The sequence below is a fragment of the Geotrypetes seraphini genome, chromosome 11, assembly GCF_902459505.1.
Source record: "Geotrypetes seraphini chromosome 11, aGeoSer1.1, whole genome shotgun sequence".
In the NCBI taxonomy this organism is placed as follows: Eukaryota; Metazoa; Chordata; class Amphibia; order Gymnophiona; family Dermophiidae; genus Geotrypetes; species Geotrypetes seraphini.
In genome coordinates, this window is record NC_047094.1 from 140,526,826 (window position 1) to 140,547,846 (window position 21,021).

At 42.5% G+C, this 21,021-nt stretch overlaps 1 protein-coding gene across 1 annotated transcript in view; it reads right to left on the bottom strand.

The window, feature by feature from the left end:
• The window catches only part of NECAB3 (N-terminal EF-hand calcium binding protein 3), a 61,028-nt gene that overhangs the window by 10,101 nt on the left and 29,906 nt on the right, over positions 1-21,021 (bottom strand). Inside the window, exons 3-6 of the mRNA XM_033914294.1 lie at positions 12,554-12,662; positions 6,657-6,682; positions 5,708-5,805; positions 774-910 (exon numbers count right to left, since the gene is read on the bottom strand). Of these exons, the coding sequence (XP_033770185.1) occupies positions 774-910; positions 5,708-5,805; positions 6,657-6,682; positions 12,554-12,662 (370 nt within the window). The remainder of the gene's footprint in view (positions 1-773; positions 911-5,707; positions 5,806-6,656; positions 6,683-12,553; positions 12,663-21,021) is intronic.

Here is a 21,021-nt window from a genome sequence, read left to right on the forward strand (position 1 = left end):
CATGGATTGAATCTGAGGTGGGAGAGAACTCGTTTACACCTTTCTGGTGGGGTACAATGTCTCCTAGACTTGAAACAGGTGCCTACTTTGTCTTCACACATAGGTATCCTGACCCCTTCTAGGTCCAGTGGAGCCCTAGTTATTCCCTGATCAGAAGCCACGCCCCCCCCCCCCGTATGAAAATTGCAATTGCCCTCCTCTACAGGCTTACGTCTGAATTCCTGTGGTCTAGGGGGAGCATGAGTATTTTCCATTCACCCTAGCTCATCTACTGTCATTTTGAAAGCAATGCCTGTCGACTCTTCCCCCCCCCCCCATGCAATTTTGCTTCTCAGAAGCATAGCAGAGTGGCATATGGGAGATAACCAGTGCCATTACTGCTATCTAAAGGTGACCTGAGAGCATCAACTCTACATCTCTTTCATTTGGCTGTAACAACACTTATGGCAACAAGCTGAACGCTGGCATTTTAGAAAACCCTTATAAGGTCATCACCCAATGACCACATAAAGTCCCTGGATCAGAAAAATATTTTCAAGTTTCAAGGCATTAAATATTTCTTTCCTGAACGTGTAACTAAACTCTGGAATTCATTGCCAGAGAATGTCATGAAAGCAGTTAGCTTAGCAGGGTTTAAAATAATAAAGACCATGAGCCATTATTAAGATGGGAAAATCCATTGCTTCCTCCTGTCTGGTCCCTTAGGTTCCCCAACTTTCACTGTGTTCAGAAGAGATGGGCCTGACTGGACCCGACTCAAAATATGGCATCACCTTTCCTGGCCCGTCTGCTCTTCAATGGTGTCCAAGGCACAGGCCAGGGAGCTGTGAAGTGACTGTAACTGACTCATGGTCTCCCGCAAGAGAAAACGAGTGACAAACTGCTGGGTTTTGGAGGCGCTTTCATAGTCCTGAGGGAATGAAAGGAGAGTAGAAAATGAGGGAGGGAGGGAGGGAGGGAGGCCGGCATCACTAAGTTTATTTCGTTAAATTTCTTTGATACTGTCTGCAAGCCTGGAACAGTGCAGAACAAAATATCTAACACATCGCTACTATAGAAAACCAGACCCCCCCCCCCCACCCAATCCACTTAAAATGATGACATGCACTATCCCGTAACATCTATATAATACGCCATCCATAATAATAATAATAACAGTTTATATACTGCAGTACCGTGAAGTTCTATGCGGTTTCCAAAAGAATAAAAGAAGGTACAAAGCAAGTGATTGATAGGTCAAGAGAACCGTTATTGAGGAGAAAGAGATATATGGGTCAGCTGTCTAGACACCCCCCCCCCCCTTAATCCTCTTAAACTATAATTATCCTTTTTTTACTCCCATGGCATCATGGGGAAAGGTAAGGGGAATGTTCCTACTTATGCTCTGCCCTGTTGGAGGATCTTAATGGTACCACTGTGTCTAACGAGATGTACGTCTGTATTTTAAGTTGCATCACAGGAGGGCAGTTTTGAGTTCATCAAATAATGCGCCTCGGCAAATTCCTTTGAAAATTGCGCTGGATGAGTGTCACAAATTTATCCATGGAAATTAAGGCAGTGCACATGCATGAATTACTAAAATGTTTGAACTTGGTTATGGAAACTAATTATTCCTTCTTCTGTACTGTGGAATAATGAGCTCTATATTTAAACACCAGCTGGCTCTGGCTGCTCTGAAGCAAGGGTTTCTCCCTGGCAGTGTTACTGCAAACAGAACTCAAAGAAGAGAGAATTCTCCAGTTGTCATTCTTCATCAGGATCGGGGTGATAAAGCCCAGTATTTAAATAAATCCAACCCTTGGCTACAAGTAATTCCAAATTCTAGGGCATCTATTCTTTGAACAGATTTTCTAAGACATGTACTTGGGTAAATCAGCTTTCTGAAATTTGCTTTCTTCCATACAAGGTGCTCTTGGAACTGTGCTTAGGTTGGAGGAAGAAAAGTGTCACACAGATTACATTTTCAGTTCCAGCATAATGCGGAGAAATGGTACAAGCTGAGGGGTGGGATACCAGATGCATAATAAGGATGGAGGCACCAAACTCGCTACTCCCTTGCACGAAATAACCCTTGGGACACAGTTTATATTAGCAGCCCTATGTATCCACCACTTTGGGAGCAATTCTTTACATGGCTGCATGCATAAAGGCTCCCTGATGCCTGCAGTGAAAACCTATTCTATGATGGTATATGAGCACTCGGACTCCCTTACAGAGCACTGGTGCAACCCAGTTTTGGCAACTCTAATATTTACGTATTTAGTTACACCAGCCATAGACTAAAGTTAATGCAGACACCCAAATGCAGCATGGCTGCCCATAGCTCACTGTATTCGATAAGTGGTGTGCCTAAATGGTAGCCCCAACCATGCCCTGCCCACATGACCGCCCCTTACATTTACATGCTATGCCCCTCCCCATTGCATTTACGTGCTATGCCCCACCCACGCAACTGTCCCCTCCATTTGCATGCCATGCCCTGCCCACATAACCGCCCCCTTGCATTTATGTGCGATGTCCCAGCGACCGAGCATAGCACTTGGCCAGAAAATGAAATAATGGAACAAGGTCAACTTCATGACCACTCTAGAAATGGGCTCAGTGCACAGTCCTAGGTTAGGACACAGGAAGGCCATTTATTAACTAGTCCATTTTGTAAAAGGGCCCTTAGATTAACATAGTAACATTCTCCTCTATGGCCAACTCCAGAATCCTGGAGTATACTTTTGAATATGTTAACTTTGTGCTGAAACACAAGAGGGCCAATATTGAGAGCACAAGAGGGAGCCCAACTAACTCCCACTGTCTGTGCTGACTATTGATCTTCAGTGCTGGACCGTTTCTATCTCTGACTGGCGCAAACTTAGCCGGCTATGTCAATTTTAAGTGTCGGCTTGGAAAAGAGACGGCTGAGGGGAGATATGATTGAAGTCTACAAAATCCTGAGGGGAGTAGAACAGGTACAAGTGGATTGATTTTTCACTCCATCAGAAATTACAAGGACTAGGGGATACTTGAAGTTGCAGGGAAATACCTTTAAAACCAATAGGAGGAAATATTTTTTCACTCGGAGAATAGTTAAGCTCTGGAACACGTTGCCAGAGGTTGTAGTAAGAGCAAATAGCGTAGCTAGCTTTAAGAAAGGTTTGGATAATTTCCTGGAGGAAAAGTCCATAATCTGTTATTGAGACAGACATGAGGGAAGCCACTGCTTGCCCTGGATCAGTAGCATGGAATGGGGATTCTGGAATCTTGCTACTCTTTGGGGTTCTGCATGGAATGTTGCTACTCTTTGAGATTCTGGAATGTTGCTACACCTTCGGTTTGACCAGGTACAAGGGTCCTAGATTGGCCACCATGAGAACAGGCTACTGAGCTTGATGGACCATTGGTCTAACCCAGTAAGGCTATTCTTATGTTCTTATGGCCACTAAACCTGGCAGCTATCATGTGATATTGCTAATATTCCATGAGAGAGAGTTAGCCGTCTCCTGCTGAACATTGAGTGGTTAGCCAGCCAAACACTAACCGGCCAGGAGCCTTTCCTGACTGGTTAAATATCACTGAATGTTGGGCGGAAGCCAGTTGATTAATTTTAAATGTTAGTAAAGTTAGTTGGTTACTAAGCAGCTTATTGACAATCTAGTCCTTCTTGAAGATAAGGTCCTTTGAACATTGTTTAGTGAATGACAGGAAAATGAAGCAACAATTCATCCCATAGTGGAGGGAATATAGTTTCCTCTCATGTACCACAAGAGTCACACAAATTAAATTCTGCACAGTCTTGCACTACCCCCGTGGCACCTCTCTACCCCTCCAGATAAAGGTTCTTCGTAGAGCCATCAATTATTTAATGGCTTTCTTGTCAGATGACTTTTATTGAGGGATGCTGGAATGCAGCTTCTGCTTTACATTCATGATGCATTCTCCCATGTGGTGCAGAGAGCTGCTAATGAGCTGCAGGGTTTTCCATTTCACTGTCAACAGTGTCTCCTACTGGGAAAGGCCCAGAGCCCCTGCCGTCTTTTGTCTATTCAAGCTTACCCCTGGGCATGCTACTTTCCGAGTGCCGGCCTCCAGTGGTTCTGCTAATGTGAATAATGGGAGAATATTTATACTGCTCACAGCTAATTTTTAAATAGGTGTTCTTTTCTCTTCAAGGTTGATTTTCTAGGGATATATTTAACTCCTTGGAGTCTGGAGGGATTAGGAACCTGGCCATTATGGGTGCAATTTTCAAACAGGCCATGTAGATTTAAAGTCATTTTACACTTCCCTACAATGGTGAAAAATACCGATGCTGAAGACATCCAACTCTTAAATGAAATGGTAAGCCATTCCAAAGGGCAGTCGTATAAAAAAAAAAAAAAAAAAAAAAAAAAGAATGCGAGACCTGACCCATAGATTGGACTCCCTTAACTGAAGGAAATATTAGTCCTCTAGTACACAAGTGAAGTAAGGTGTGTGTGTTGGGACTGAGCTGTGCAAGAGGTATTGTGCAGAATTTGGAGAGAACCAGTGAGTATCCAGGGAGATTCTAATAAGGGGTAACAATAGGCAAAATGGCATGAAGTGATGGGGGTCCAACATCACTTTTATTATTATATTTGTTTTGGGTCAATATTCAACACAAATCATTCGCTAACAGCCAGCAAACAAACAGTGTATTTTTACAGAACTCAGGGGTATAATACCTAATATGAAGAGCCAGAACCTCCTCCCCCCCAAGCAGGTCTCCATGTAGAGCAGCAGACAACACATGACACAAGCCAAGGCTTTTAATCAGGTCCTTAAAACATCACGAGACCTTTCATTTCAGAGAGGCTAAGCATTACTTCCCAACTCAGCCTTCACTAATCAGAGTCCTGGCATCACTGGTGGACATTACCACCAAACGGTCCTATACTTCAATCTATAGACAATTACAACTCCTGAAGTTTGGATTTTGACTCAGTCATTATGATTCAATGAGGCAGGAGTTTCCAAGTCCCTGGATGTACACTGAACACAGGACTGCTCCGTCTGCTAAAGTTTCAAGTTTATTTTTGATTTGATATACCACCTTATCATGTGTTTCAAGGTGGTCGTACAATAAATGGCTTCGTTCTTTGAGTCTACCTGTTTCCCGTTTGATGTAGGTTAGATTCTTTGCCACTCATTCATTAGGAATGGTCTTGCTGATCATGAAAGTGTAACAGGAACCAAGACTTCTCAATATATGAAAGTCAAAAATGGATCTTAAATATAGTTATTAAGAAGTGAGGTAATACAATTTTCACCTACACTCAGAATTGTGTAATCCGACCAAGAGCCTTGGCTCCTATAGCCGAACCCACAGTCCCATCACTGTGTATGACTTTAATGCAAAATAATAGTAAATAAGGCAACGTGCTCTTTGAATGCTAGATTTGTTCTCAATGGCAATAAGAGGAAAAACCACTCCACTTAGCTTGAAGGTGTGTTAGCAGGTCCGGACATGGGCCATGTTTCGAGGGTCGAGGAGATGTGCAAAACTTCAAATGCCAGAGAAATAGTTGCTGAGTGATTCGGACAAAACACTTGTGTTCATAGGTTGAAAAGTCTCTTCTGGTTCCTGTTACACTTTTGTTATCGATTTTGACCTCTCGATTTTGTATATTTTGAGAGCATTCACCTCACTACCAATTATCTCTGACTTGCTGATCATGAGACACTTGCCAGTACTCACCATCTTGGTTTTGTCCATGGCTGATAGAACGGCTACGTTAAGGGCTTCCAGTGCAGATAGAACATTCTTATACTCTCCAAGATGTTCTGAGAAATAGTCTAAAAAAGGAAAGAAGACTCCATTCAGAAGAACAAAAGAGTTGGGACAGACCAAAGCCCAGTATCCTGTTTCCCACAAGTACAGATTATATCCTAGGAATAATCCTCACATCCATCTTAATAATGGCTTATGGACTTCTCTTTTAGGAAATTATCCAAACCTTTTTTAAACCCTCTAAGCTAACTGCTTTCACTACGTTCTCCGGAAATGAATTCCAGTCTCGCCAGCTATACTGCAGATTCCCCACAATGTTTCAACTCTGCCGTGGGGGAAACTTAAGCTTCCATGTGCTTTCAATCCTCTACTGGGAAACCATTCCATGCATCTACCACCCTTTCTGTAAAAAAGTATTTCCTCAGATTATTCCTGAGCCTATCACCTCTTAACTTCTGTCCCAGGAACCCCAGAGATTTGAACATAAGAAAGCCAAAATGGGTCAGACCAAGGATCCATCAAGGCGAGTTTCCTCTTTCCACAGGGGCCAATGCAGATCCCAAATATCTGGCAGAATCTCAAAGAGTAGCAAAATCCTATGCTACTGATCCCATCAGGTGCTAGCAGGTATTAGGAATAACCCCCTCCCCCCAAACTAAGCCGTGATACCTCTATCTGACCTCTAACATGGCCCAGAACACTCAATACTCTGACGCTGCTCCTATGCTCATAGAATTCCTATAAGTGTCAGAGCATTATAGCACTCTGGGCCACGGTAGAAACTTCTACCATGGCTTAGTACAAGAGGAAAGTACTCTGAGAAGACAGTTTTATTTGGCTGTAAAAGAGTCTGAGGGTCATTGCCCAACTAAAGTCACATTTCCAAACATTAAAGTTTAAAAAATACAAGACTTACCACAAAGCTTCTCTGTCTCCAGGTTGCTATAGGAAAGGAAGAAATGAATCATAAGTTTATAGGGTTGTCACTAATTTGGCCAGTCCACCAATAAGCAAACCCTGTGTAGCTTCAAAGAAGTTCTTCTCCAAACGGAAAAAAGATCGCATAAAGCCAGGCATACCTTTGACTATAAGTAAAACCAAAGCAAGATGTGCTTACTTGAAAAGCATTTCCGTGAGTTAATTTTTCAAGTGTTGGAAAGTCTATTTAACCCAATGACTTTACAGCATTCATCTGGTCCTGTCTATATATTTCAACTGCACTTGACCCTCTTCTACCTATTAATGTATTTCATTCCATTGTACAAACAGTGTTGGCATCATATCTGCGTTATTTGAATGTTCTAACGCAGGGGTGTCCAACCTGCAGCCCCATGAAGTATTTTGTGTGGCCCCGGTCGAGGGCAATGCAGTGTTTTCTTCTGCTGCCCCTGGGTGTTTACCGTCTTGCCGGCTCCCTCCTCTGTCTTGCTGCAGCGTTTGTGCGGCCCCAGAAAAACATTTTTTGGCCAATGCGGCCCAGGGAAACCAAAAGGTTGGACACCCCTATTCTAATGCATCGTCTTAATGCATACCCTTTGTCTGTTATGGATTCCTACAGATTCTACTGCCATTGGATCCAAAAGAAACTGAAGATTCATCTCTTTGACACCATTTTCACCCCAGAAAACTGATCAGTTCGCCTCAAATCAACCATATCCCTCACTGATCCAAAAATGGACTATAACAGCCAATTACTCCCAGATAGCTTCAAGAATTCACTCTCTTCACCTTCCTTGGTTAGCTCTAGTCTGTGCCTCGGTAGAAATTGCCCAGTAGGGTTCTCCACTCTTGGCGTCCCATACATACAGTATTAACTCTACGATTGTACTATCCTCCTCACATTTGTATTTTCATGGACTTCTCAGAGATTTTATATGAGTATTTTTTCTTTTTATTTAAATTGTATCCATTTAAATAGCACTGAAAGTCGTCTTGATCCTAGTTAAACATAGTGCGAAATCTCAGATTAGATTAGATTAATCATATTTTGCAATGCTGTAAACTGTGTCTGTTTCTAGTAGTTTACGTATCACATCGATCCTACTTCCAGGATTCAAGTTTACTTTACCGTATGTTTGTAGTTGGTAATTTTGCTATTGCTCTGCTGTTAAACAAAATTGTAAGGTTTACGACAAACTGTACCTGTTATACACTTCCTTTGGTGAATCTCTGTCTCAAAGTGGTTAATAAAGTCAAATAAATACAGAAACTACGAGAGCAAAGCCTGCAGGAGACACCCAGTCTACTCAATGGCAGAGATTGAAGGGGTGCTCTTGTTTATGGACAGGTGATGGCACTTGTAGTGGAGGATCAGTCCATCTTTCAGGAAAAGGGTGGGGATACGAGATAGCACAAGTTGGCCTTAACGTGTGCAGTGCATCGACTCAATTCACAGCCACAGGACTGAATGCGGCATCCGTTATCTCCCAGTTACCATAGTAACAGCTGAAGCCTTACATTTTCTCCCTGGTACAGATAATTGATACGGCTGAAGCTGCTCCTTCAGTCTAAGACTCAAGAATCAGAGGGGCCTGGAAAACCCAAATAAGGAGAAAACTGTTGGAGACATGATTCACCAAGATTCTCTGCTATGCAGCAAAAATGGCAGTGTTAGTTTTCCCAGAAATACACCTTAAGTGTCTTCGTATTTCTGTTATGAGATATGCTTGTACTTGATTTGTCTTTGATCTTCTCAGGTTGCAGGTTTTACCTCCCTACTGCAGCCCTCCCGGATCTGTTCTTTCCATGAGGTAGTGCCATACTGGGACAGACTGAAGGTCCATCAACAGTGGCCAACCAAGGTCCCAAGTATCCAGTTAGATCCCAAATAGTAAAACAAATTTTATGCTGCTTATCCTTGAAATAAGCAGTGGATTTTTCCAAGTCCATCTTAATAATGATTTATGGATGTTTCTTTTAGGAAATTATCCAAACCTTTTTTTAAAACCCTGCTATGCTGATTTCACCACATTCTCCAGCAACGAATTCCAGAGTTTAATTACACACTGAGTAAAGAAATATTTTCTCCAACTTATTTTAAATCTTCTACTTAGTAGCTTCATCGCATGCACCCCCTAGTCCTAGATTTTTGGAAAAGAGTAAACAAGTGATTCACATCTACCCTTTGCACTCTACTCAGTATTTTATAGACCTCCATCATTTTGCCCTCGAGCCATCTCTTCTCTGAGCTGAAGCCACTTTAACCTTTCCAAATTTTGTATCGGTGCACCCATCACCCGCAATCTGGTATTTTTTCCTCCACTCTATTGCTCCTTCCACCTGTAATCTGGTATCTTCTCCCTTTCTCTTTCAAGTCCACCCCCTCCTGCTGGTCCTGGTGAGGTACTGGCTCAGGTCACTGGTGATAAAGGAAAACAAAATCCCAATCCGTCATCTTTCCCTCTGGGAATCTAAAGGTAGCCTGGACTGGGATTTTGCTGCCTCCATCACCGGTGACCTGAGCCAGAGCCCCACCCAGCCTATAGGTTGAGCCAGCCCTGCCAGTTTCTGCAAGGAGGGACTTTGATGTGTGACCCTACAGTTGTTTTACAAGAGACGCCCACGGGACTCCCACGGGGACGCCCCCTTGCCCACGGGACTCCCACGGGGATGAAAACAACCTACCTAAATTCTGGCGATGCAAGTTTGGCGTCGGGTCGGGAAATAGCCATGTTGAGCAGTGAGCTCAGCACGTACACAGATGAAAGCCTTGCTTGCTGATTGGTCCGGCGGCCCCGCCCAACCGTGCCGCCGGACCAATCAGCAAGCAAGGCTTTCATCTGTGTACGTGCTGAGCTCACTGCTCAGCATGGCTATTTCCCGACGCGGGCATTAGGCTGTTTTTTGTCATTTCGGGTGGGGGATGGCAGCGGCAGCGGCAGCAGCAGCCTGAAAAAGAAATCATCCTGGCCGGGTTCGGTGTCATGCTCCGGAGCTTCTACAGCCTTCCTATCTCCCTCTCCCTTCTACCTGCGGCTCTCTTCGGCAACAACGATCGACACAAGCTTCTGGCGTCGGGGCCTACCCTCTGCGAGTCCCGCTTGTTTCAACTTCCTTTTTCCACAAAGGTGGGACTCGTAGAGGGAAGGCCTCGATGTCGGCAGCTTGTCTTGATCACCGCTGCTGACGAGTTGCTTAAGAGAGCCGCGGAGCAGGGGGGTGTTGCCAGGTGCAGGTAGAAGGGAGAGGGCCAGATGCAGGACTCGTGGGTGAGGGAGGAGAAGAGAGAGGGGAGAGAAACAAAAGGAAATATTTCATACTGGGCTGGGCCGGAGTGGAGGGAGGGTGGAAAGATTCTGGCTACAGGGTGCATTAACAATGGAAAAGGGGGGAAAGCTGAAAATGGAGATAGTGACACAAAGAAGAGAAAGGGTAAGCAGGACCTTCTGAATAAGGATAGAGATACAGAGGGGACATGAAGAGGAGGTGAAATAGAGACATAGAAGTAATGCTGAAAAAGTGTGTGTGGGGGGGGGAGATAAAGACATTGAAAGGGCAAATGGTGAATATGGGGTAAAGACAAGGACAGAGACAAATGAAGATTCTGAAAAAGTGGTGAGATACAGATATAGGTGAGATGGACACAAAGAAGGGTGATGCTGGAAAATAGGTGGAATGGTAATTCTGACAGACACAGAAGGGAAATGCTGGATCAAGGAGAGATGGGGCTCAGGCTGGATGGAATGAGGAGAAATGCCTTGTTGGCCCGGAACTTCCTCTCCTACGTCAGAATTGACGTCAGGGAGCGGAATGCTGGTCAGCGCGACGCTTCTGCAGGGAAAGCTTGGGACAGCGGTGGCTTGGGGACTATTCCCCGATGGCGGTGGCAGCAAACCGAGTGGCTTGGGGGAGGGCACGGAGAAAGAAAGAAAGGGGGCAGACAGAAAGAAGTGGGAACAGGGAGACAGAAAGAAAAAGTTGGGGGAGAGAATGAGGTCTGGAGGAGAGGAAACATACAGGAGGCTGAAAGAAAGGAAGAAAGATTGGATGCACAGTCAGAAGAAGAAAGTGCAACCAGAGACTCATGAAATCACCAAACAGCAAAGATAGGAAAAATGATTTTATTTTCAATTTAGTGATCAAAATGTGTCTGTTTTGAGAATTTATATCTGCTGTCTATATTATGCACTATGGCTCCCTTTTACTAAACCGCAATATTGTTTTTTAGCGCAGGGAGCCTATGAGCATTGAGAGCAGCGCGAGGCATTCAGCGTAACTCCCTGTGCTAAAACCTACTATTGTGGTTTAGTAAAAAGGGAGGGGGTGTATTTGTCTATTTTTGTATTTTGTTACCGAGGTGACATTGCATAGAGTCATCTGCCTTGGGAAATGTATATGGCAGATATCTTTGTTTTGTGTTCAAAAGAAAAGGAAATGCATTTCTGGTTTTATTTCTACAGTGTTGAAGTACTTGTTGGCCCTTGCTGTGACTGGTGGGGATCCCCAAGCACCGCCAGCAGAGGACCTCCTCTAGAGATGGTCAGAACTCCCCTCCACCAAGCGCAGCAGTTGCTGGCAGCATCCATGAGCCACTGAGGTGCCAGCATCTGTGACTCAGGGACGCTACTGCTGCCTGCCAAGCTTGGCAAAAGGGACCCCAGGCCAACTGCAAAGGAAGTCCTCAGCTGACAGTTTGTGGGTTCTCATCAGCTGAGTATTTATATTTTATATTTACATTAGAGGTTCTGGTAGAAACCCATTTACAAAGTATGTATTCTTCCCAATTAATATTTCCAAATTAATAGTCTCTTTGCTTATTTGTAAATGGGTCTCTACCAGAGCCTTTAATTCAGTAGCATAATTAAATAAAATAACTATTTCTGAAGTTTATAGGGAAGGATGGTGACGGAGGGGATTCCTCGCGGGGACGGGTGGGGACGGAGGGGATTCCTCGCGGGGACGGGTGGGGACGGAGGGGATTCCTCGCGGGGACGGGTGGGGACGGAGGGATTCCTCACGGGGACGGGTGGGGACGGAGGGATTCCTCACGGGGACGGGTGGGGATGGGTGGGATTTTGGCGGGGACGGGTGGGGACGGGTGGGATTTCTGTCCCCGCGCAACTCTCTACTCTGCATTTGGCAGAGCCTCCTGTAAAATACCAAGGGAAAGCTCCCATCATGACCTAGACTAGTAAATTTACCCCTCTGTTTAATTTTAAAATCCAACAGCTAGGCGTGACCACTCACTCCAGCACCTACAATAAGGCATGAAACTGCAGACTTATGCTTGCAATCTATCATGGCAGTTCTGCATGGAACTGCTGTTACAGAATCCACGCCTAGCTGACATCATCCCGGCACATCAAATTTGAGGCGCTCTCTTAAATCTACCCCTAATTGTCCTCAAAATATCTTCATGTAAGCAAATATTGTGCATTTTCAAGATTCCAGTCTAGTTTATGTTTTCCCGAAATCCACTGAGAAAATCCATCTGCTACTTTCCCCTCAAGGCCTCTTGTGAAATTCTAGATTAGATCCCCAAAATCTAAAGTAGACTGACACAACTCCAAATGCAAATTTGCAAACAATAGCGGATCCAGTGATCAGAAAATCTATAGATTTCCAAGGATCTGTATCAGATTTCTAGTGATCCATTGAGGATTTTGGCACAAATGTGACTTTTTCATAAAACGAAATTCATCTAACATAGTAAATGATGATAACTGAAGACCATCTAGTCTGTCTTCACAAATGGACCTTTCCTGGGTTCACTGAGCTAGGTGGCAAATCTTTTTTTAAGAGATTACACAGTCCTAACTTACTGTCATGTGTGTTACAAAGACTTCTATGTTTGGTTAGAAGCTCAACACTTACTCAACATGCACTTGGTCAATTCTGGAGAACAGCTCCCGCAGCTCTTCAGTGCTGAGCACACCATCAGCAAAATAGTTCTTGAACTCATCAAAGGAGAGTTTGCCATCATCTGCAGTGAAATGAAACCAAAAAAAACAACAACCCCATAGTGATCATATATTCTCTATGCTGAACAAGAGAAAGTAGACTCTTTCAAACTGGAAATAGAAGACAAGTTTGTCATTTGGTCTGAAACTTGTGGCCCGCCAGGTACTATATGGAGGCCCTCGGTATGTTTATCTTAATCACAAAAGTAAAATCAAACAGTTTCTTGATCATATGTCTCTTTAGCTATAAATTACAATATTATTATTAATACTTAGCCAAAAGGAAAGATTTATAAACTAGAAAGAGTTTTACCTCATGCAAATTTGTCATTTCTTTAATAAGACATTAACTATTTTTTTCTGAGGCCTTCCAAGTAACCTACAAATCCAAAATATGGCCCTGCATAGGGTTTGAGTTGGAGACCACTGCTCTAGCGGATGCACAGGTGAGAAAAAATTTAGAACTATAAGTCTATGCAAGCAGCGAGGCAAGTGGTCTGTTCCGTATCACGTGGCGTTACTTGGCAGCCCTATAGATATCAACTAAATACCTTCCAGCACAGGCCATGATGCAGTCAAGATTTGCATGCTTTAGAAATATTTGGAACAAGCTGCCTAAGAATCTACCACTTACCTTGATTTCCAGAAGAATCTAAAGATATTCTTTTCCTCTCTATCTTTTATCTCTCTATCTATGTAGCTTGAAGAACTAGATTCAATTCTTATTGTACACCACATAGATTCCTTGTAGAGAACTGCGGGATACAAGACACTGTATGATATGTTGTATTATTTTCATTATTTTATTAAATTTTTACCTTTATTCTAATTCATTTATTATTATCATTGATGTGCCCTTTGTATACATGTGGAAGGCCATAATAAAAAAAATACGTCTAAGTCCAATTTGGATGCAGGGTGCTAGTAGCTCAAAGTTGGCACCGCCAAATTGTCCATTCTCAAAAAGAACGTCTAAAATATGTTTTTTAAAAAAAAATCATCTATTTTTATGTCCAGGCGTTTGATCGTCCAGACCGCCAGTACGTCTTATCTTTATACCACATTCTCGACCAAAAATTTGTCCAAGTGCCAAACACCCAGAACAAGACCATTTGGACATGGGAGCGGCCAGCTTTATGATGGATTGGTCACCCAGACATGGCAACAGAGCAGTGGAGCACCTTATAGGCCACCGATGTGAACTTCACAAAAAGGGTGGTAGATGCGTGGAACAGTAGAGGTGGTGGAGACAGAGACAGAGACTGTGTCTGATTTCAAGAAATCCTGGGATAGGCAAGTGGGATCCCTTAAGAGAGAGGAAGAGGTAATGGTTACTGTGGATGGGCCATTTGGCCTTTCTATAAAACATCTCACTAGAACTCCCTTATAGGTTATGCTGAGCCCCCCCAAAACCCACTATACCCACCTGTCTACAACCCCCAATAGCTCTTATGGCTGCAGGTGGCACCTCTATGGTTTGGGGTTTTCTTTTGGTGGGCTCACATTTTCCACCAAGAATGTAGTGGTTAGAGTGGCTTATAGGCCTGGGTCCTCCTCTCTATGGTTCACCAGCCCTCCCCCCCCAAAGACTACTTAAGCCACCTCTGTGCAGCTCTACTAGGCTTTTCTATGCCATGTGCTGATGTTTTGGAGGAAGGTATGTACATTTTTATTCTGAATTTTGTGGGGTTGTGTGAACACGGCGGGAGTGTGTGTGGGGTCTTTACTTTGTCTCTGCAGTGGTTATCTGGTCACTTTTGATACCTTATACCTGTCTTTACATCATCTAACTCACAACTTATAAGTCCCTGAATACGTCCAAAAAGCCATTTCGATTATTGGCACTTGGATAACCTGTCTTTTAGGATGACCAAGTGCTGACTTGGCCGGGTTTTTAGACATATTTAAGATTCGATTATGAGCCCCCTACTGTATATATATATATATATATATATATATATATATATGTTTAATATGTCCTTATATATGTATCGTATATTTATTGCCAAACTTAAATCCGCAATCCTGCATGAAAGATCTGAGAGTCTACTCTTTCCACTGTCATATGCAGGAAGAAGGTTTTGGCTCTCTGTGTTAGTTTAAAAGCTATGGGGACACAAGAAGGACTTTGAACTCCAGCTATTGCATGCAGTAAGCTGTAGTTTTGCTTGTTCTTGCAATAAACAGCTGAAATTCTATAAAAACAGAATCTTCCTTATGGGCATTGGACATGAATGCATTATGAGGACGGAACATCTACCTGTTATCTATCTGGTTTCTAGATCGTTACTCATCTATGTACAGAAATGGTCAACATTGTGGGGATTTTGCTTTCTTCTATACCAAGGGTAAGCAATTCTGGTCCTCGAGAGCCACAGGCAAGTCAGGTTTTCAGGATAACCACAAATATGCATGAGATAGATTTGCATCTCAAGGAGGCAGTGCATGCAAATCCATCTCATACATATTCAGTGTGGTTATCCTGAAAACCTGACCTGCCTGTGGCTCTCGAGGACCGGAATTGCTACCCCTGTTCTATACTGTAACTAAGTACAAGAAATATGCTTTTTTAAGCTGCAAATGGAACAGATTTCAGCTAGAATTCACAGATCAGTCACAAGTTCCACAAGCTACAAAAGATCTCATCTTAAGACAGTGACTCACCAGCAGAGGGAATCTTTAAAAAGAAAATTTGGGTGGGTAAAGTAGCAGCATTAATCATAAAAATTAAAATCTCCCACTGAAATGTCATGAAATGACATGAGAGAGAGGAAGTGACATCATGCAGTGAGATGGTGGAAGAGCTCAAGGAAGCCGGGAAATGAAAAGCATAACAGATATGGCTTCCCACATGCCCCGTTTGACCCTTACACAGCCACTAACTGACAAGACTGCAGAGCCCACTCAAATGGTTGCAAAGCATAAATCGACCTAATTAAAATAACTCTCATACTCCAGATGAAAAGCTAAATAGCTTAGAGTTTGATAGAATTTATAAAATCATGATTGAGGTGGAATGGTTGACTCTAGGGCCTGATTGATTAACTTTCAAACAACACTAAAAGAAGAAGAAATTCCATGAAACTACCAATGGTTGGAAACAAATCATAGGTTTATTTTTTCGAGGGGGAGGGGTTGTGGGGGTTGTGCTATGGAACCTATTGGTAGAGCAGCAATGGGTAACCTCAGTTCTCCAGGGCCACAACCCAGTTGGCTTTTCAGGATTTCCCCAATGAATTCAATGGAGACAGAGCATGAAAACAGACGCAATAGAGGAGAAAGCAGTTCCTGAAACTCAAGACTCGTGTCTTGGCTGTGGGAGCTTTATTTTTTCTTAAGTTCCCATGTAAGTATTTAGTGCCATATTTTTGTTGATCCAGCTCATTTAGAAACTTTTCTTCAAGATAAACCTAAATTGGACATAGTGCCTGCAACTAATACAAGACTAAATATCTTAATAGAAAATTTGACCCTTGACCTGTGTTTTAGATTTCGGCCCCTTATGTGACTGAGTTCGACACCTCTGCCTTAGGAGAATCTGAGGCTTCTAAACTCCTCAACTGCAAAGGATTTTTGAGGGGGAAGGGAGAAAGCGTGAAATGACTCATCTGCTCATTTCTATGTATTTTCCTCAGCCATCTGGTGCACAAAGAAAACAGAAACACCTTAGAGGAATTATTACCAGCTCCTTTCATTTCCAGAAGCTAATTTTATGGGGATAGTCGGGCTTTGTGCAAAGTCCTGCTGTTCATGATACAAAAACCAAAGAAGCATCATCAGATCTACCTTCAAACCCACAGAAGGGCAGAGTTTTTGAGGACAAAACAAGGGGAGTCCAGGGAGAGAAGAGTGAACACATTGTACCATGGATGGAGTTTAGGGTGGAGTGCCTCAAATGTTGCAGGTCTCCCTCAGCCCACTGGCAAAATGATTTCCTCACAACTTCCTCCCTCCCCAAAATAGGCAGGCAAACCACACTGATGGGCTGTATTGATTCAGTCAGGGACTTCGGTATTTCTACCCTGCCATTTTCAATTTTTATTTGAATTTATTGATACAATTGATTCAAGAACAACAATTGGGAAAGGACTGAAATACTCCTTTTACTTCGAAAGGCAATCGGTTTCAAGTTTCACTTTGATTTCATACACCGCCCATTAGTAAACTATACTAGGCACTTTACGTAAAATCAATTAATTAGAAAAGGAATTTAAAAGAGAAGAGATGGATATAATCCAAAGGTTGAAACAAGAGAACACTTTACTTCTAGAATCCCTATCTATTGATCAAAAGTTTTACAAAATAAAGTATTCAAACCCAATTAAAAAACTCGATGCACAAGAGTCGCTCTCTAAGATGCCAGGGTAGAGAATTCAAGAGAAAAGCAGCAGACACATTGAATGGTGGATAATGTCTAAACCAGTGGTTCTCAATCCAGCCAAGAACAGCCAACTGAGTCAGACCAGTGTTCTAGCTAGCCCAGTCTCCCGTTTCCAGCTGTGGCCAATCCACGTCACAGTACCTGGGAGAATCCCAGAGTAGCAACATTCCATACAGAATCCCAAGGAATAGCAAGATTCCAGAATCCCAAAGAGTACCATGATTCTAGAATTTCAAAGAGTAGCAACATTCCATGCTACCGATCCAGGGCAAGCAGAGGCTTCCCCCATGTCTTTCTCAATAACAGACTTTTACATTAGTTCGCTAAATATTTTGAAAAAAGATGAGTTTTCAAGTGCTTGTAAGAGCAAGCACTGCGCAACAGTAACCTAAATTCCCTGTCATCGAAATCAGCCTGAAATGCTAATGTATGTTCCAAGGATTTCTTGCTCTTACAACCTTGAGCAGATGGAAAATTAAACAATGCATATGATTCTCTCCTATGTTTATGGAATGCTATGAGAAATCTATCGGTCATATAATTTGGAGCAATACCATATGCAACTTTGTAACAAAGACAATCCAGCTTAAACAAAACACGCGCCTCCACTGGAAGCCAATGCAACTCACGGTAGAAAGGAGTCACGTGATCATATTTCTTTAGACCATAAATTAATTTGACCCCTGTTTCAATAACAGTGTTACATGTTCAAATCTGTTTCCACCACATATCAAGTGTGCTGCCGCATTTTGAACCACCTGCAGTGCTCTACACTGTATGGAATCTATTCCCAGATAAAGAGAATTGCAGTAGTCCAGTCTTTGAATTACTATGGTTTGCACCACCAAACATAAATTATAAGATGATAACATACACTTTAGTCTACTCTACGGTTGCATGTGGAAGAAAACATACTTGATCAGTAGAAGCACTTGATCTTTCATATTTAATGTTGAATCTAACCAGACTCCTAAAATATTTAATTTCTGTCATACTATAAATCTCATATTGTTAATCTCAATAAATTTCCCGCCATAATAGATCTTCAATTCTACCAACCAGCATCACATCTGTTTTAGCCAGATTCAATACTAAGTTATGGTCTGACATCCAATTATCTACAGCTTGTAAACATTGTCAGTTTCTCCTTCATTTCATTTTTCCAGTAAGTCATTGGGAAAAAAAAATTGACCATCATTGGTATAAAAACATTTCCCAAAGAAGTTAAGTAAAGACTGATGAGTAATGCCAATAGTGGAGATCCTTATGGTATGCTCTTCCTTATGGGCACCGTACCAGAGACATGTCCATTACTCTTCAGTTGAATTGATCGATCCTGAAAATACGAAACAAACCAATCATACACAGCACCTCCTATTCCCATCATGTTACATGCAATTTTTTTTAACCTCATTAATTAGAATTCTAGGCAGGTTACAGGCAACATTTATTGTTATACAGAATTTTGTAGAGAGTTAAATATGTTACAAAGTGGTACAGTTATCAAATTATGTGTGCTCTTTCCTGTCCTTTGCTGCTCCAGATGACTCTCTGTTTCCATTCCCAGAGTCTTATCTTCCTCTTCTGCAGAATGTGATTCTTCTATTAACTTGCAGTGTGTCCTTCTCAGTCTTCATTTCACCAGCAGAGCCTGGATGAGTCCAACAGTGTCAGTTGCCATTCTCACCTCTTTGCATTGAGGTATCATCTCTAACTTCACATCATTCCCTAGAACTAGAACTAGCACCATGGACAGCAACTCTTTATTTCCAATCCCAGGGATGCCAGGGGCCAAGGGATGTTTTCCTTCTGTATCTAGAACAGGGGTGTCAAAGTCCCTCCTCGAGGGCCACAATCCAGTCGGTTTTCAGGATTTCCCCAATGAATATGCATGAGATCTATTTGCATGCACTGCTTTCATTGTATGCTAATAGATCTAATGCATATTCATTGAGGAAATCCAGAAAACACGACTGGATTGCGGCTCTCGGGGAGGGACTTTGACACCCCTGATCTAGAAGATTCCCTCAGCTGCCTCCAGACTACAGATTTCAAGGTAAAGGAGGGTTCTGTCCAGTTTTCTAGCAGCAAGCGTTCTGTAGCCGTGACACATTATGATGTCATCATCCTGAATCTATCTCCGACAAGCTACTTGGAATATTAGTGGTGTATTCACTTTTGTTTCCCCCAATAAATAGGCTTTTTGTTAAGAAACTTGTCTCCTAATGTTCTTTAGTAGTAGAATGCAGGACTCCAAGGCCTGACTCTGGTTCTCTTTCTCCTCAGCTCTAATGCACCCTTTTGCCTTCCCTCCACTCAAGAGCACTCAGCGCAAAAAGATGTTTGATAACCTTCTGGCGACGCAAGCAGCAAAACTTAACCACTCCACCTCCAACCTGTTGACGGCAACGGGCGACTTCAAAACTTTTCGAAAAGAAATCAAAATCCTACTTTTCAAAAAATTTATCCAGATATCTTAACCCAACCCTTCCCCCTCCTCCTAGATAAATTCTCCCCCAAAACCTCCACTTAAATAATCTCTTCCTCCCCAAAACACCAACCAAGTATTCAGATCCCTGAAATGTAACGTAATCTTATTTGTACTCTAACTGTAATCTATTTGTTATATCACACAGTAACGTACAGTCAATTTAATATCCAATTTGTAAGTTCTTCCGGAATTAATCCAGCTACCTCTCCTCCCTTGTAACAAAAAAAAAAACCAACCAATACTGTTGTAACTTCACTGGAAATGTCCAGTTAGCTCTTTTGTAATCCGCCTTGAACTGCAAAGTATAGGCGGAATAGAAGTTCCTAATGTAATGTAATGTAATCTTTACAGCTCTCTTCTGTCCAGTCTTTTGTTTCTGCTCTTCTGCAGCTCCTGTGTCGCTTCCTGAAACCTCTCTCATTTTTACTATTTTTCTTTCAGGAGAGGAGGAATCTTCTGTTCAGTTCCTCCTCTTCTCTTGTGCTCCTTCTTGTCTTCATGAGCCATAGACAAGGCCTTGGCATTTACTCCCTCAGTTTCCCATCTACCACGGTCACTGAGGCAGATGGCTCGGTCCTGGTTCTAGAAAACACAAAAGCTTTCCGAGTCAAAAGTTCAAACACTTAACACTAGTAAGTTATTGAATTGATTGAGCGGGAGGTCACAAGTTATACGAGTCCTTGAACATAAAGGTTTCTAAGTTCGTTTTAAATTTATCAATATTTTCCTCTTCCCTTAAATGAGCAGTTAGGGAATTCCAGTGTTCAGGCACACTTACTGAAAAAATGCGGTGTCTGACTGAAGATTTTGAGTATTTGGTCTTAACATTAAGTCAGTCTTGCTCTTAGTTCTGTCTTCTCGCTCTTAGGCACAAGTTCTAAATAGGACACAAGTCCTTCCCATGAGTTACACAACCAGCCAGTCTGCAGATTCAGAGCTTCTAAATCTCTGAGTAAAAATTCTTGGAACCCGAGATAATTGTATGGTGTCAATGTCAGCATTTCCCCTGGCTCTACGTGGGAAAAAATCAATGCAGTTAATGAGAGACTTGGCTTCAGAAAATGCCATACACTTACTTTTGAAAAATTGCTGTTTCTCCAAAAGCTAAGTATCAGAGTGGTTTTGAGTGGCATTACAGTGTGGAGATCAGCCAAATCTGCCCCAGAGAATTTCAACAGCAACTCGTTAAATCTACAAATGAAAAGAGGTACCAGCAATTCACGGGCAGATGCTACCTGGTCCCAGGCTGATCCTATCATAGAATGCTAGCAGAAGTCAGCTTTAGGCGCTCCCACTTACGCCATTTCTACGGCAGGCGTAAAAGCACATTCCTAAGTGACAATTCCATAACATACGTGCTTAATAGTGGGAGATGCCCAAGCCCCATCCCTTGCATTGATGTGCTATGATTCTATATAAAGTCTGCCTAAAATTAGGCCCCAATATTTAATTGGTACCAGTTCTATAATAAGTAGGTGCCTAGCCCAAAGCGCCTATGCTACAGTGGACC